General features: G+C 44.0%; 1 protein-coding gene across 1 annotated transcript; it reads left to right on the forward strand.

Moving 5' to 3' along the window:
- Window positions 1-12,859: 12,859 nt before the first annotated feature.
- Window positions 12,860-18,652, forward strand: ercc4 (excision repair cross-complementation group 4; the record flags this gene model as incomplete). Its single annotated transcript, XM_079293736.1, has 10 exons — window positions 12,860-13,036; window positions 13,684-13,864; window positions 14,353-14,548; window positions 14,692-14,899; window positions 15,375-15,555; window positions 15,667-15,795; window positions 15,949-16,053; window positions 16,586-17,243; window positions 17,350-17,462; window positions 17,618-18,652. 10 exons carry the CDS (start codon window positions 12,860-12,862, stop codon window positions 18,355-18,357), a joined length of 2,688 nt encoding a protein of 895 aa, XP_079149862.1. The 3' UTR covers window positions 18,358-18,652.
- Window positions 18,653-18,758: the final 106 nt, after the last annotated feature.

Here is an 18,758-nt window from a genome sequence, read left to right on the forward strand (position 1 = left end):
ATTCTATGCTCGGTTATGCATTTTGATGAAGAGCTCAGTCTTTCCAGCACAAATCTCCCATTGACTGCAAGCATCTATAGGCCACCGAAACACAGTGCAATTTCCATGACATTGCTGAAGCTCTGTTCTGTCGTCTGCACTGACTTTGACTGTTGGTGATTTCATGTTGAAAGAAAACCTTGACAGTTGCACCAAAGAACTCTTACTGTGACTTTGAGATGATCATCGCTTGTTTGAATTACAAACTCGGAAATCCAAGTTCGTCCTTCTAAAGATTGATAATGCATGAGCCTTATTTGACTCACTAACACTGAATTTACATCCACTAAGTCATGCAATGATGTTTGCCTTCATGCCAGGTATCGGGGTCTGTGTTGCACCCACTTAAAACCAATTTAATAAGCATAAAGTTACTTGATCCTGTCAACTATAAAACATCTAAAGTCCTCCTCCTGCTGCCTTGATATTCTCTCCATAGACTTTTTTCAAAAGTCAACACTCAAACACACACTGCAATTATATCTCACAGGCCTGCTAACTGCAGTAATGAACAAAACAATGTCATGACAAAGGATCTTGTGAAATATACTCTCATTAACTGATTTTTTTGGGCCACTTCGTGGCAGCGGAAACAAGTTGTAAACACAGTTCTGACATACAGTCACCTCGAAATTGGCACGGTGAACATGTTGGCAAACAATTGCCTGTTTACACACAGCAACATTAGCAATCATGGGGCGTTGTGCTTGTAAAAAGTAGAACCAATTGTCTCCCTTTAGCTTTTTTATGGAGTCGACTAATCTGTCTTTTTAGCTGCTAAACGCGTCACTACTTGTCTTTTCACACCTGAAAGTCCGAACTCAGGTTTTCTTTTTTTGTGACATTGTACACATTGTTGGTTTCACATCGCAATCATGCAAGCGTACTGAAGAACTGCTTCCTGTAATTGGTGCCAAAAGTCCAAACACTAGAACACACACAAACCGGACCAGGGTTCGGTTTGATCCTGACCGAGACCTCCTCGTCTTTTTGGCTGTTCGTCCCATGGGGGGGGAATGAAAGTTGGCATATCCAATCATGGCCTGACGTCAGGGTGCCACCCATCCTGGTGGTGAGCCCGCTGACGGAGCGAGCCATCTGGGCCACAGAGAGCCGGCGACAGGCCCATCCATCCCTGCGCCCTGCCCTCTGGGCCTGCAGCCAGCAAGACCGGCTGGGAGAGCTGGCGGGGATCGGCCGCTCGCTTGCCAAGATGGAGCATGTTTTGATGATTCGACCATTCAGCGGGGTCAAAAATGTGCATGAGTCACTCTAGTTAATGTGACGGACTGCTTTCAGCCACGTAGTCTGACCGGTCACAGATGTGTCCCAACTGTTGCATTTGGGCCTTAAATAATCCGTCATATTTTCATATAAATATGGTTTTTTTTGGGCTTCTTCTTTTTTTCTCTCATTTCAATTGCAGAGAAAGGTTTTTAGCTCAAAATGTCACACTGAGAGCAGAGAGCAGAGCATCCCCGAAGAGGATCTGTGTTTAAACATGCATGACATATCATGCTGCCGCTCTGTTGGAGACATCTCGAGGTGCTGTTTCTGTGGCCAAACACTGTCCTCCAGGAGAACAGCTATCAAAATATCCGGGTTGTTTTTTTCAAAACTTTGGTCAAATGAATGACATTCCCATCAGCTTCGGACGTAGTTTGTGTTTCGTGCAAATTGGCAAATTCTGGCTAATGTACCTGCTGAACTTCAGCATATCAGCATTTTTTTTCCGAGCATGTTAGCCACCACATTTATGAGTTTTGTCAAAAACACATTGACCCCAGATGTACTTCATACAGAGCTTTATTGTTATTTCAAGGGTTAAACTGCTAAGCTGTTCTGTGACGTGAAGTCACAGACATGGGAATGTTTCCATTTCTAAGAAAGAACCCATATGACCCATATGTGTGTAGAAGCAGGGCGGGAGTGAGAACAATCATTAATGTGCCTGTGTTCCATTTAAATAGAGAGACATACTGCACACTGTATAATAACCTGAAATATGGGCAAGAAGCCCAAGTCATTTTTCTGATAAATGTGTCCATGTTTATTTTCTCCATGAATTTAGAAAGGATTTAAATCGTTGCACAGCAGTTGCATATGTGTGTCTGAACTAAAAAGCGATAGTCATTACTGAAATTAGATGACAGAAATCCTGTTCTTGAGTCTTGTTCTTACCGTTTGTTTTTCGAGCAGACAAATTGGTGGATATGCCGCGTGGATTTTTTTTTTCCTTCCCTTGTTCACTTTGTCAAATATGGAACAGAAGGCTCTCTGTGCCATTTACCCACAATACTGTTCTTCACACCGCCACCAACTGGACTCCCACTCGCTCAATGTGAAGATGGAAGATTGTTTCAACAGTTTGTTTGGACGCAGAACACAACCTCCCCATCAACCAGCCACCTGCTGACTAAAAATGGCCGAATGCTGTTATTTACCAGCACACAGGATGTGAATGGAGAGGCGGAGAGAGACAGGAGCGGTTCATCAGGACAACAAGGAGCACCTGCGCCCACCTAGCAGTGTGTGTGTGTGTGTGTGTGTGTGTGTGTGTGTGTGTGTGTGTGTGTGTGTGTGTGTGTGTGTGTGTGTGTGTGTGTGTGTGTGTGTGTGTGTGTGTGTGTGTGTGTGTGTGTGTGTGTGTGTGTGTGTGTGTGTGTGTGTGTGTGTGTGTGTGTGAAGAGAGGACAATGGTGTGCCTACATTGCACGAGTATAAACAGCTGGATGACTCCCGAGATTGAAAAACATAATAATTGCTGCACATTGCGGGGTGGTGTTTTAAGAATTGAACACCAGAAAAGCAACACCTTTCATGAAAGTCTGGACGCCAAAAATGTATTTGTTGGCTCAGTGAAACTTGAGTTTTGCGTAATTTGCGTGCATCTGATGTGTAAACCTGACATTGTCCCCTGCGATTCCTGTGATCACAACACCACAGTTCTATGTTAAAGTTAGCTCATTTGCCAGGAAGGCCACCTGCTGAAGATCTAATGGAGCCATGTTAAAGATGTCAGCATTTTCACACAAAACAGTGTTTAATACAACATGAACAAAGGGAGCTTTCTGAGGCTTATTTTTGCAAACGGCAGGTGCTCATGTTGTTATAAGCCTGAAGACGGGAACCATTGGTGAAAAACTGTGGTTTCCAGAAGGGAGAAGTTATCAAACCACTATTTGTATTACGAAAAGGCAAAATTAGACGACTGCCTATTGGCTCAGAGTACATTTTATTTGCAAGATGCTAATATTTTACAGCCATTTTTGGATTCTGTCCAAATCTTTATCTAAATTATGAAAATTCGTTTGTTTTTTGGGATCTAAGACACAATTGAAAACACCCAAAATGACTGTCAGAGTAACATGAATTCAAGTTAATCGTTAATAATTCTAATCTGTGATTATCTACACGTTTAAAGGGACCTGGTTTAACTAACACGGCCTTTTGGTTTAGCTGAGAAAAAAAGAGGTCTATCCCCGTTCTTCAAAGTCTAATACGTGCAGCATCTTTAAGATGGGTTTCTTGTCAATTGTTATTTTAGATTTAGTTTGCCAATCATATTCCTTTTAATGTTTGCCTTCAAAGCATATAAAGCTCTTATAAAGCCATACACACATCTGTCCCTCAGTCCCAAAAGAAGGGTGGCATCATTAGAAACATGCGAGTGCCTCCTTACTGTCTCCTTTCATCAACATGCAGCCACAGCAGAGTCAGGTATATTTCACAGAGTGCTAGCTGTAATATGCCCACTGAGTTTGAAAGTTCAGAGCTCCTGCGGGCCAACGCCAACCAACTTAAAGTTGCTTTTAGCCAGCAGAGCGGCATTTTTAGTGTGGCATAGCGGCCATTTCATCACAACACTCTCCCCTCACTGCTTCTATAAGACCCCCAAGGAGCAGCAGAGTGTAACAGCTGAATATAAGTGAACACGTGTCTGAGGCACCTGCTATCCCCTGAGAGGAAACAGTGCACACACAAACACGCACTTATTCTCTCTCGAATGCATGTACACACACTCTGAGACACTCACATGCACATGTGTGATGGCTACACTTGCACATAGAGAGGCTGGCAATCATGGTACAATTTCTCCATAAACACACACACACACACACACAGTGTAAAGACAGGTAGCCATTTTGCCTCCCTGCCTGTCAGTCAACATTCCCTCACACGACTCTTAAACTTGCTTTAGCGCATGGCGGCCCATCTGCGTGCCATTACTGTGGTTTTCGAGGCTAATGGAGTCATTTTGCCAAGCAATAAACTGCAGGGGAACATTAGCACCCGAGACGCAGTCTAACAACGCACTAAACTGACGGGTGCCGACGTGCTGCTCATCGCTGAAAGCGCCTCCGGGGCGCGGCAACGCAACAATCGTCCTTCATATTAATAGCCTTTAGTTTCTCAGAGAAGGATGGAAAGACGGGGAGGGAAAGCCCTGTCTTAATGTACTTATGGATCTCAGTCACTCAATCACACTCATCCCCTATAGTGGGGCGGAACATGACTCTACAGGAACTTATGCAAACAGGACATACTTACTGTATGTGCTCATGCATGCACTCGCAAACATTTGCATCATATATTACAGAACACCGAGCATGTACATGATACAAATCCACAACAGGGTCTGAAATGCCTCACACTAGTCCATCAATTAAGGTAACCACGTCATTTTCAACTGTAATTTAGTAAATGCACATATACTCTAACTTGACCACTGCAGGATAATGATTTAGTCAGTGTAAACTACACTCCTCATTACCCTATCAGTGTTTTATGAGGTCTGGTTAGGTTTATTCAAATTAAACTGTTTGGTTAAGGCGAGGAAAATACCATTGCCAGGCAGAAGAAACCAATTTTGACTGTCTTGCTATACTTCCAACTTTGCTAGGAGTAAGTAACGGCGTTAGTATGCTTCAACTACAGTGCGTTTTGACATTTTGAGTCCTGGGCTTTTATTTTTCTGCACAATTGAATAATGCTTTCCTCAAGGTTTTGTTTTCGGTCCGTCAGAAGCACATGTCGATATGCATCCACTCACATGAACGTGGTCCTCACAAGGATACAAGTACACACACACGAGCACTCACGTGTGGTTGGTTCATTTCGAATGATGCCTCCAGCTTCCCCCTGTGTGTGTGTGTGTGTGTGTGTGTGTGTGTGTGTGTGTGTGTGTGTGTGTGTGTGTGTGTGTGTGTGTGTGTGTGTGTGTGTGTGTGTGTGTGTGTGTGTGTGTGTGTGTGTGTGTGTGTGTGTGTGTGTGTGTGTGTGTTTACCACCATGATTGCATGCCTTTAACATGTTGACATTCAAATTGAATCCGTCCTTGGAATTAGACAGGCCCCAACAACATAAGCAGAAAATAGAGGCAGAGTGATTAAAACAAGGAAATCCAATCACACATGCTTCTTATGTCAGCGAGCGTTCCCTGATGAGTTGGCGGCTCCACACACAGGCTGTAATACAGACAATTACCCTACTTTCAGGAGTGATGTGTACTTCTTTGTGTGTGTGTGTGTGCGTGTGTGTGCATCTGAATTAGTGTTTATGCTGCAGAAACGCGTTAGCTAAACCTTCGCTAGGTGCTAGCACCTTCACTGGCTCTCGGTAACAGATACACTGGCGTCATCCACCTTGCATCACTCTGCCAGCTGCCCTTCTTTTTTTCGTACTCCTGAGCTGAGGTCGGTCAAAAACGAGAGCAAAGGATCCTTAAGATGTTTTCTACGTGAACTTTGACTCGGCCTTTCGTCTCCTTTGGGACTCTGACAACAAAGACCTACACTTAAGTCTTAATCACATAAAACACCGCATAGACATTTTTCGCCTGAATTCAAATAAGCCGTATACTGCTAATGTGTTAACAAATATGTTAATTAGCAACTTCCGAGGTAATTACATTGTCAAACATAAAAGATAAAGTTAAGTATAAAACGAATGGTTTTGCCAGTCACTGCAGCTGACTCCTGATGGCTCTCACTGTTGATATATAGCTACTCTGGGAATTGTGTGAAATCACCAAGACTCCATGTACTTATAAGTGTAAGATGTCCTCGACTTTTTCACAGCAGACATTTTGACATGTCACCGCAGGGAAAAAGCAGAAGTGTAATTCGTTGGGTGACTTATGTCTTCATTCTCAATGTGCCAGTGGTGCAGCTGTCCTCAAAAATGGAACCGCTAAGTCACTGGTTGCTTGTTCATCCGATCTCTCCCTTTTCAATTTTGCTTTTCTGGACCTTTGTGGCGATTCCTTCCACAGATCTATCGGCCCTTCAGCATTGAAGTTTTGGATTCCCTCGAGTAACAATAGCATCAGCGTGTCCATTAACTCTGCTTTCAGAGTTGATCTCCAATCTGTCTTGATTCTAGACAGATGAATCCTCTCTCATTAGCACACAGGAGAGACTGTGAGAGCCGACACCACATCATGGAGCATTGGAATGCATCTGTTCGCTGTCCCTATTTCTATATGTTAAACAGTGACTGACACTGATGAGACCATCAATACATTATCGTTCAAAAGTGTCCAGCATATCTCAGAGAGAAGAACTAAATGGTGTTCGGACTTTGGTACACTACCTCCAGGAGCTCACAATAAAAACATTTTGGTGCCTTCTTCTTCTTCTTCTTCTTCTTCTTCTTCTTCTTCTTCTTCTTCTTCTTCTTCTTCTTCTTCTTCTTCTTCTTCTTCTTCTTCTTCTTCTTCTTCTTCTTCTTCTTCTTCTTCTTCTTCTTCTTCTTCTTCTTCTTCTTCTTCTTCTTCTTCTTCTTCTTCTTCAGTGTTCCTGCTAAACTGAGCTAAACACATCCAGAAGCAATCCGAGTTGAACTGTTATCAATCCTCTCAAGACCAGGCTTTTATATCAGAGTTCTCAGCAGAGAAGGAGGAGGGTGATACAGTTACATGCTTCAAGGCAAGAAGTTCAATATTGTAGCCCTCGATGTCAAGATGCTGTAAAACGCCGATACCACGGTTTTAAATTCAACACGAGCACGCTCTCAGCCTCACACCCCCTCCTCCCCACCACAGAGAGATTGGAGGTTCGCCTCTCCAGGACATCGCTGGTAGAGATCAAATCAGCCTTTCAGCTGCCTTGATCTCTGCTTTTCTCCTTTGGTTCCCTCTTGTTCTTCCTCGCCTCTCCATCGCTGGTCCAGCAAGTGCAGCATTGTAGATTTGAGGTCTGCCGGTCGATGACGGGCCTTCCGGATCCTGTCGGGATTTCGGGTTTATTGGCTTATAGACAGAGGGAATTTGTGTCCGCAACATCAGAGAGCCTTTGGTCCGTGCTGGGGAGAAACAGCATGAAAACTGTTTGCAGTTCCCCCATGATCGCTCATCAGAGGGACTGAAGGAGATATGCTGATAGATCCTGAAAACTCTGCGTGTGAGTCCCTCTGCAGTGTGGATATTCCCCTGTTAGTGCCTGCTTTCTCACAAACACACTATCCTTTCTTCGCTCTGCATCCGTTTGTCATATTCTCACCAAACATTGTCACACAAACACATGTAGCAGCCATTCCCACCAATGCGTCATTGACATCCAGTCCAGCCTGGAACGTGTCTCCCCTGCCACCTCCCCACACCCTCCTCTGAACCTCCAGTCTGCCAGCCGCCTTGAATTATTCATCTAATATGCCGATTTGACAAAGCCAGCCGCTGTGCATGGTTCGCCAAACATTACAGGCAAGAAACATTTGTTTCTCCGTCTCCATGCGTCTCACTCCTTCACTTTCTGTTACTGTTCTTCTCCTCTGGTCCTCCTTTCTCATCTTTTCTCACAAATGCCACATTCCCCTCCCGTTTATTGGCAACCGCTGTCACAGTGACTTGCTGAAGTGGATGTGACGGGCAGCAAGCCTTGTTCGTGCGTTCTACTAAAGCCATACATTTGCTCCAGCAGAATTTGTTTTTCCTTTCTATTTCTTTCTGCTTCTTTTGCATGCTGTGTTGGACCACGAGAGAGTGCTTTCTCTTCACTGATTTCATGTTTATCCCTTGTTTTGTCACTTATAATATATGCAAATTGCAGCCCTGGAAAAAAAGGTAGGTCTCTTTGCTTTTAGTAATCAACTCCCACCGTTATGTAAACAAAGAAATTACATCTGTGTGTCACAGAGGCTGCTTGACCCGGCGCCGAGAGCCAGAATGCTTCTCTCCCTCATCTATATTTCAGTGCGCTGAGGGTGTTCAGTAATAATCCCAATTTGTGAACATTGCAGGCACCACTCTGCCATTTACAAGAACCGCAATCTGGAGTCACATTCCGCTCAGGTGCCGGAGCAACAGTGGTCATGACTACCTGAAATGCCGTACATTTAAAGCCTGCAGCAGCCATCTCCTGTGCTGCTGGAGGACTTTTATTTCCACTGAAACGGAGCTCCGCTCGGGCAGTTTTCTAAATGTGTGACTGCTCTTATCACTAAAAGGCTTTCAGCGAGTTGTACTTTTCAGAATCTGACCTCGAGTTGGTCGGGTCAACCTGAGGAGACGTCTGAGAGTTCGGACCCTTGACCTGAGACACACATCTGATGTTATTTGGAAAAAGTAGTCCATGGCAGCTTTGAATGGAGGTTATTTGTTTCATATTCCTTTCAAAATCTTTCCAAAAGCCTTTACCAAAAATAAAGACTTGGATTAAAAGTGATTCTTTTTTCCTTGCTTTTCTTCATTGCTTTGTTGGAAACCTTTGGTTTCAGGATTGGAATCAGCCTGAAAGGAATAACTAATCTGGGTTGAGGGCAGAAGTAAACATGGCGCTACTACTGTGGCGGCATCACACTGGTAAAATCTCCACGATAACACTGTGATGTCAGTCATTTTTAAACTTTGGCAAAAAAATTCTGACATTTGTACATAATATAATACTTTCAACAATGTGTTTGTAGTTGTTTTTTAATGCAATTAAGTGTATTTCAAATGATTACTAGCAAGAAATCATAGAATGCAAGTTGATTTATAATCATAATATAACACGTTTGTAATCATTTGTATTCAAACTGGCAAATAACATCATTCGTCTTAATTACTAGGAGGTCGGACACAAACCAAGAATATAAATATGTCGATTGTGAATGATTTAATCCATGCCGGCAGTATTCGACTCATGTATCCGTTCTTTCACCGACTGAGCCGGGTTTCGATGCGAAAATGACAACATCCACATGCCAGCACCTCTTAAGCACAAATGTTAAGCGGCATTATCCTACATATTTAATCCATACAAAAACAGAGGAGAATTAACGTCATGGTGTGGCTTTACAGAGAGTTACATGACAGACTTATTTACCCACTAACCAGTTTACAAGTGGAGTAAATAGTCCGGCACCTAACCACCCATGAAACCACAGGTCATTTTAGACAGATTAGTGAGCTTAAGAAGAGCTGGTCGGTGGATTTTGTTATCTTTGCCGAGAGCTATGGCTTGCTGTTTCTAGTTTCCGTGCAAAGCAAAAATAACTGGCTGCTGGCTGTAGCTTCATATTCAACCTGCAAACATGAGAGTGGCTTCAACCTTCTGATCTACCTCCCAGCAGGAAAGCCAATAAGTGTGTTTCCCAGAATGTCGAGCTATTCCTTTAAGTGTGTGTGTGTGTGTGTTAACCTCCAGGCCTTGAGTTTGGCCCCTTTGAGCCCAGTTGGCTCTCAGGCTTAGCCCTCCACTTACAATCAAACCCTGCTGCTTCTCTCTTTTTCTAATGAGGGCTGGAGGGATGTATCTGGGCCTTCGGCTGTTTTATCTGCTCCCGCTCTCTCTATTTCCCTCCTACACCGCAGTCAGGCAGGAAGTGTTAAATATCTCTCCTTATTGTATCCTCCAGCCTGCCATCAATGGCAAGCTGTTCTCCTCTCATTTACAATAACGCCACACCATCCATGATATGGGGATGCTCATCAGCTGCCACACCTTTCACAAAGAGAAGCAGAGTTTTCCCCGAAATCCTTCACAACCTGACGTTCCCTCTGTGGGAATCATTTTGGCTCCTCCAAGCACATTTATGCACAATTTGATTCAATTGCATGTGCCATAAAACTGTAATAATAGTCTGAAGTGAGATGTGCGCGTGCAGAACACAGCGCTCCACTGCCCTCTATAGGTTTGTTCATGACAGTGCACCACTTCAATCCTCCAGGAGAAATTCCTGCCTCTGTGCACTCAATTGTCTGACATTTTCGTGCTGTTAAAAAGCCCTCGCAGTCAGAGGAACTTTGTCTTTATTTAGCTAATGTATCACTTTCAAAATCAACTGGATTGAATCAAAAACCATGGTTGTCAAGCTGAATACAAGGCTTATTAACATGGCTGTAAAAGACACTCTGGAGATGCAAGTGTTTCACTGTGTTTTCTGTGTAACTTTTCCTGCCTTTTTGGGGATTTTACACTTGAATGAAAACCCACATAATGCACTTCTATTCTCATATTTCCAGGCATTGACCTCATCCGACCCTTTCATACTGAGATCGGCTCATTTTTCTTTTCATGCTGGGTTTCCTGCAGCTTTCCCTTCACTTCCGTCAAGTTCTCAGTTGCAAGTCAAGGCACCGAGTGGGCCCGACTTACGTCTCCTGCTACCTTCGGCGCCACCTTGGATGTTGGCTTCATCTCTCTACCACTGCATTGTTGTTGTCAGTAGGCCTGCAGTATGTGAGACATTTCACAGTGAGATCATTAGCGCGGTCAACAGTTGTGGAAGACACATTCAGATCATTTCGTGAGGTAAAAGTACCAATAGTCTTTCATTCAGAACCCTAAAAGAGCAGAAGTATCATCAGTTCCATGTATCAAAAGTAAATGCACTGTAGCAGGTCGAGGTGGAGCTATTCAGGTACAGTTAGGTAGTTTGGTCCAGTGGTTACATGTAAAATAGCATGGATAAACTCAAGTTAAGTACAAGTACCTGAAAACTACTTGTGTACAGTACTTGTATAAAGGCCTGCGTTATAGTCGGCATTCCAGTTCATCCGAAAAGGTGTTGAGGTGAGGTATCTTAAGCCATGTTATATTCTGCGATACAAGACTTTCCATATTCGTCTTTCTTCCCTTGTTGACAGCATTAATGAAACTCATTAGTGACGGAAGAGTCGCTGAAATGTGAGTTTTAATTCATGTAGTGCAAAAGTCCTTCACCCCTCATTTAATCTAATTTGGGAGACTGAAAGAAATCATTTCAGACACATTTAAACGACACACACAGAAGTGTCACTTCGAGGATAACTTGAACTAACTTTGCAGAGTAGGACAGAATGGAAAGAAAGAAAAAAAGAACGTATTGTCCGGATAACTCATTATAATAAGACCCACCTAGGGGTGTTGCTTTATATAATCTGGCTCCACACGGAGTCGGTACATCTGAGCGGATGAGTGACAGATGTAAACATCAAAGTGGCCAAATTCAAGCCTGAAGTCTCAAGTCTCAACGATGGTGAGTCAAGTCTGTGCCTTTGTGGAACAAAACCTCTGTGAGTTTGTTTGTTTGTTTGTTTGTTTGTTTGTGTGTGTGTGTGTGTGTGTGTGTGTGTGTGTGTGTGTGTGTGTGTGTGTGTGTGTGTGTGTGTGTGTGTGTGTGTGTGTGTGTGTGTGTGTGTGTGTGTGTGTGTGTGTGTGAAGGGGGATGGTGGTGGTGTGCTCAGCATCGTCCTGCTCCTCTGCTGTCGTTCATGAGCACAGACCTATTCTGGTCCCTTCCTCTCTTACGGCAGAGAAATGTGGGCTGACACAACAGTGAGTTTTATAAAACCCAGCTGGCAGGCTTTGTTATGCAAGCACATTACAGCCCTGTTCCTCTCGGTGCTTTATGGGACTAATCCACCCGAAAACCCGTTAATGCTGTCACCAAAGCAGCTATTGGTTTCTGGGCCCATTTTATTGTTTGATTGTGTGTTGGTGTGTCTCTTAATGCTGAAGTTCACTGAAAGTTGATTCGTGTTTGACTGGTGTGAGTTTTCTTTGTAGGCCTGATACTGATATTGTGTCACAGCCATTGCTGATATTAAACTATTTTAAATGTGGTGTTTGATGCCAAGACAATTCAAGGTTTCATTGATTATCTTCTTGTCAGGAAGAAAATCTCGTAAAACAAAAATGCTGTTTGTGCTTTAACCAAATGAAGAAAGCTTACCATTTTCAAAATTAGTTGTACCAATTTCAGAAAATATTGTGACATTATCATTATTACATTGTCATTCTGTTTGAATACATTTGAGATCACATGCTTTCTGTCATAACTGGTGCATTCACATGCTTTTGGGGGAAATCTGACATCAAAGAGTTGTCTGTTTGGAAAGTCAAAACAGGAGAGACAAACAAAAAGGATAACATGAGGTCTGTTAGGTCTGTTCTGCAGTCAGATTTCAAATCTCACAAAAACAATGCAGGGAATTATCAATGAGGAAGAGTTTCCAAACTGTTTACATTTGTATGAGAATGTGAAAAGCATATTGAAAACCGTATAAAGGCACGAAATAGACTTAGAGCACATCTGTATTGTTTGCATATTGAATAAACCATCAGCAACCGCTCATACAGAAGAACTGAGCATCACCAGACATAAGAGGCAGGTTTTAATGCGTTTTTCTGCCTGCTACTGTCCTCCATGCCGCTAAGCGGCGCTGTTGACCTTAAATGTCACGCTCACTGTCTCTTAGTTTTTAGTGTCACGTGACCGGATATGCAACTTCAAAACATCAGTTGGACAGCGGGTGCGAGCAGCCGACCCTGTATGGTGTCAATGATGTTCTTCAGCTAACTTTGTATGCGTGTGAGTGAGAAAACGTGGTTGTGTTCGTGACTTTGTTGCCGCCGACATGGCGGGTCCGCTGCTCGAGTTTGAGACCGAGATGTTTCTGAGTCTGTTTGAATGCGACGGGCTGCTGGTGGTGGCGGAGGGGATGGGGATAGACCGCATCCTGCTGCAGTTCATGCGGGTTTACTCGGAGCAGGGCAGCCTGGTCCTTCTGCTCAACACAACCACACCTGAACAGGTGAAGAACACACACTGTGAGGTTACCGCTAGCTTACATGTCTAAAGGCTTCATAGCTAACTAACGGGGCAGCGAGGTGGCTGATGTGGATAATGTAAATAAACCGTTACTCGAAGTGTTAAAACAGCTTTTTAGGTGATTTGGTTGTGAGAAATTTGTTCTGAAGACACTTAAATGTGGTGTCTGTCTGGGACTGACTCATGACTGGGACACTTGATGTAATGGAGCAATTATTAATGTTATTAATCTGTGCTTTTCCTGCCTACATGTCGTGAAAAGGGTCAATATAGAGCATCACATAGCCCATTGTCATTATTAAAGAGTTTTAAGCTCGAAACTACATACATGATACTGTACTGTGATGAAATACATCAATGCTGGTGTTAATATTGATATTTCTTATCAAATTTGCATTTCATGGTTAAAAATGTCTCTGAGCGTGCTGTACTGTCTTACATCTACCATAATATTTCAAGACTAGCAACAATAGGCAAGAGGACTTTACAGAGACAACAGATTACAGTCTTGCATGTACTCCTGGGCAGCCAGGTACACGTTGTTGGATCCAATGTGTCCTTTACACATTGGATGCAACAACGGGTACTTGGAGCAGCTTTAACAAACTCTTTCCGGTCCTCTCTTCTCAGGAGTATTTCACGGAGCAGTTGCGAGTGGAGGGCGTGACCCACCTGCCCAGGACAGTGACCAGCGACGTCAACAGCGCCGAGCGCTATAACGTCTACACTGAGGGGGGGGTGCTGTTCGTCACCAGCAGAATCCTGGTGGTCGACTTCCTCACTGACCGCATCCCTGCTCATCTCATATCAGGTCAGACCACTGCCTGATCATGGCTGAAATAAAAGCCATGTTTCATTTCTTTTCTTTACACATTGTGATTTGTTCATCCTTTGATATTATGTCAGTTATTACAAATTTTTATACGCCCGCTTACTAATATGGGGACAAACAACAGAGACAAGTTTCTGAATTTGCTTTCGGAAACAAATCCGCCAATGTCGTTAAATATTTGTTATTATTATTTATTTATATTTTCATCTAAAAGTCCTTGGTTGTAAATATAAATGTACAGATTTTCTTTAATACATTTTATAACGAGATTTGAACGTTAAGTTTAAAGGTTATTAAACAATAAAACCATTTACATCAAAACTTTTTATTAAGGGATGTAGTGTTGATTGATGGCTGTTGCGCTGCTTTACATTTTACAGTTGTTTTTTTTCGGGGGGTTTTCTGTCCACTCAGTGGTTTTAGAACCAAACAATAACCCAGACTGTCTTTCCATTCCACCCCCTCAGGCATCCTGGTGTATCGTGCTCATAAAATCATCGAGTCGTTTCAGGAGTCCTTTATCCTTCGTCTTTTCAGACAGAAGAATAAGACGGGCTTCATTAAGGCCTTCACTGACAAGGCCACGTCCTTCTCCTCTGGCTTCTGCCAGGTGGAGCGTGTTATGAGAAACCTGTTCGTCAAGAAGCTCTACCTTTGGCCCAGGTATGACCGAACATAACAGACCTATTTCACTGCATAAATTTAAACGTATCGTAGCGGGAGAAGCTCATGTGTAACTAAATAAAGACTGCATTCCTCCATCATCCTTCTTTACCTTCACTTTCTTAACCTGCTTCATTCAACAGGTTTCAAGCATCAGTAAACACTGCACTGGACAGGCACAAGCCGGAGGTGGTGGAGCTCCATGTGTCATTGACGCCTGCTATGAGGGCCATCCAGAGCTCCATCCTGGACATCATGAGCGCCTGTCTGAAGGAGCTGAAACGCTACAACCCCACCCTGGAGGCTGAGGACCTCTCGGTGGAGAACACGCTAGGCAACGCCTTCGAAAAGGTCTGTCACTAATGACATAGATTAAGATGCTTTGTATGGAATTTGATGTTAAATAAAATAAAAAAATCTCCAAAAAAACCTTTAGATTGTTGTGTAACAATGACCATTCTGAGTCATTCTATTTGGAAGTCTATTGTAATGGGAACAAGAAAAAAACGGAATAAAAGGCAGGCACACATGCCATTGTTTATGGTCAATCTTTTTCTCTGAATGGGTGTCAATGCTAAATAGTGAGACGAGACACCTGAATTTGCACCCAAAAATGATATTAATGCTTTTATATTTTTGGTTAAAACATGACCCAAAATGTTATAGTTGCCTATTTACACAGGACTCGTATCATCAGATGACCTTTGTGTTTGCTGAAACCCGAGTAATGCTAGGACTAAAGACATTTAACGGCACACCTTCTGTTGGTGCCAACAACTGCAGTTGAATTCATTTTTAAAGTTGTGTTTTCCTTCCTCCCAACCAGACCATCCGTCACTACCTGGACCCCTTGTGGCACCAGCTGGGAGCGAAGACCAAGGCCCTGGTCCAGGACCTGAAAGTGCTGAGGGTTCTCCTGCTCTACCTCACACAGTACGACTGTGTCACCTTCCTCAATCTGCTCGAGTCGCTGCGCTCCAGCCAACAGATCTTTGGATCCAATTCAGGTAAAACTAGAACTTATTCAGAAGTACCTCGGGTAAAAGTAGTACCTAATTATTGTGATTAATCACCTTTATTCATGTTTGATTGCATGCACCTGCTGTTGTAACCATCAGGGTGGCTGTTCCTCGACTCCAGTACCTCCATGTTTATGAATGCCAGGGGTAGAGTGTACCGCATCCCAGAGAGCAAGAAGAAACTCAAAGTGGGAGCGGAGGCAGAGAAACAGTCATCCGCTACCTTAGGTAACTGACCAACGAACAGGTCTCTGACAACAAGTTCTTCAGAGTAGATATCTGTAGGTATCTGCTTGTATGTGCATCGATGTGGGAATGACTAAAGGCTGTGTGTGTGTGTGTGTGTGTGTGTGTGTGTGTGTGTGTTTTTGTTTGTTTCAGAGGTGAAGCGGGAACTGGTGCTGGAAAAAAGCCCGAAATGGGAGGCTCTGACTGAGGTGCTGCAGGAGATTGAGAGCGAGAACAAGAGCTCTCAACATGACCCAGGTTAGAGCTCAGTTCTGTTGGAGCGCCATAAGAGTCCCTCGTGTCAACAGTGAATCTCATCTCTATTCTATAGATTTGCATACAATAAACTCGAGTAAGAGAGTCTCGTAAAGAAACGACCTTTTAGTTTCCAAAAGGTGAATTTGAAATGAAAAAAATGCCGACTATGGGATCGGGCTTTCTTCTCGAAGACATTTTTGCTTGTCAAAGCAAGAAATAATAATGTTAAAGATGGCTGCATTCCATTTAGGTGTGCCAGTAAGCCAGTGATTCTGAACCAGGGTTACAGTACTTGTACCCCCAAAGGGTGCTTCTGTATTTGATGAGGGTACACAGACAGATTGTGGAGTAATTTGAAAGTAATGTGAAAGAAATAGAACTTTCAATTTGACTGATTCCGCTGTAACACCGGAACATATACCTGTGTCAGACCCAATATCCACCGTTCTCCGTCTTTGATGATAATGATTAACTAATAATAATAATAGTGGACAGACTGGTGTCTAACTGCCTAACATGCCCCCCCCCCCAGGCCGTGTGATGATCTGTGCCAGTGATGACAGGACTTGTGCCCAGCTTCAGCAGTACATCAAGCACGGCTCTGACTGGATGCTCAACCGACTGTATGTCCGCACAGTCGGTAAACGGGACTCTGCTGCGGCCGCTGCAATGGAACTCGAATCGCACAAAAGGGGCCTCGGCTGGCCTAAAAACGGAGCCACGGGAAAGGAGCCCGCGCAGAAGAAAAAGCCCACCAAGAGTAAAAAAAGGCCATCCTTGACCCTGACCCAGATGATGGGGAAAGAGGTGGACGAAGCAGCGGCGATGGGCAGCAGTGGAGATGAGGGGGACCCAATGGAGGAGGATGGCGGGGAGGAAGAACAGCTGCAGCTGGATTTGTCGTCGGATGCCTACTACGATGTCCTAAAGGAGCCGCTGACTGTCATTCACCCGCTTAAAGGTCTCACTGACCCCCACAGCTTGACGCGGGTGCTGCATGAGGTGGAGCCCAGTTTCGTGGTGCTGTACGACGCTGAAATCAGCTTTGTGCGCCAGCTGGAGATCTACAAAGCTAGCCGGCCCGGAAAGACACTACGGGTGTATTTCCTCATCTATGGAGGCTCGACAGAAGAACAGAAGTACCTGACGGCGCTGGCCAAGGAAAAGAGGGCCTTCGAACACCTGATCAGGTCAGAACCATTTCCTTCTCCTCCTGCACCTCGGGAGCATCTATTGGTGTGTGTTTTGGTGATGTGTCTGCTTCTCCTTGGTGCTTATATGTGTGTTTCTCTGCAGGGAAAAGGCTATTATGGTCATCCCAGAGGAGAGGGAGGGGCGAGAAGACACCAACCTAGACCTTGCTAGAAATTTAGAGCCTGCCAATGCCACCACCAACACCCGCAAAGCAGGCATGTCTATTTTAGTCACGTTCTCTGCTTTTTTATTTTATTTTGTTCACTTTGAATTTGAGTTTCCTTTATTCATCCTTATGAAAGAAAGTCCCACGTTTTCTTGAATAAGTGTCTCGTTGTTTTGCGTTTCTTATCTCCTGTCTAATAACCAGGAGGCCAGGAGCAGCCCAAGGAGCCCTCCCGAGTCATTGTGGACATGCGGGAGTTCCGCAGTGAATTGCCCTCGATGTTGCACCGCCGCGGGCTGGACATCGAGCCCGTCACCTTAGAAGTAGGTGACTACATCCTGACCCCGGACACATGCGTGGAGCGCAAGAGCGTCAGCGATCTGATTGGCTCGTTGCAGAGCGGCCGCCTCTACACCCAGTGCCTCTCCATGACCCGGTACTACAAGAAACCGGTGCTTCTCATCGAGTTCGACCCTGCAAAACCGTTTTCCCTAATGGCCCGATCAGATTTCCGTCAGGAGATATCGTCGACTGATGTTTCTTCAAAACTCACGTTGCTCACCTTGCATTTCCCCCGGCTGCGTATACTCTGGTGCCCCTCCCCACACACCACAGCTGAGCTCTTCCTGGAACTGAAGCGAGGTCGCTCCGAACCCGATGCTGCAGCGGCTCAGGCAGTCACAGCCGAGTCAGACATGGTGGCTGAATCGGCGGAACTGTACAACCCCGGACCTTACGACTTCCTGTTGAAAATGCCTGGGGTCAATATAAAGAACTATAGGGCTCTCGTAAAAAATGCAGACAACCTGGCAGATCTATGCAAACTCGGCCAGGACAAGCTCGCAGAATTGCTGGGCAATGCTAACAACGCTAAGTCGCTGTATGAGTTTCTGCATAATGTCGCTGATGTCCCTGCTCTTGTGCAGAAGGCCAAAAAGACATGAAAGGCAGTAAAGAAATAGAATTTCCCTAAGAGGGATAATTAAATGTAGTTTTCCTGGTGTCAGGAATAGTTTTGCATTGTAGTTGGCGTGACGATGACGATGGCGTTAATGTAGAACGTTGCAGACTGAATTCACATCTTACATTTCTACGGCATGACTCTGTCATCAAACGTGAAATGTGTTTTATATTAATGTACAGAATGAACTCAAATAATGCAGTTTCTTTCTGTTGTATTTTGTAAACTGGTACTTTTATTAGTTTTTTTTTATCTTGGCAAAAATAAATAAAGTCGGAATATTTTTTAATTGTTTTAAGTAACCTTTCTTTCAAAATAAAGCTTTCTGGAACAACACCGTTTTTACAACCCTAAAGGGCAGAAAGTTAAATGTTAAGCTTTTAT

This window comes from Melanostigma gelatinosum (genome assembly GCF_949748355.1).
Source record: "Melanostigma gelatinosum genome assembly, chromosome: 21".
Classification (NCBI taxonomy): Eukaryota; Metazoa; Chordata; class Actinopteri; order Perciformes; family Zoarcidae; genus Melanostigma; species Melanostigma gelatinosum.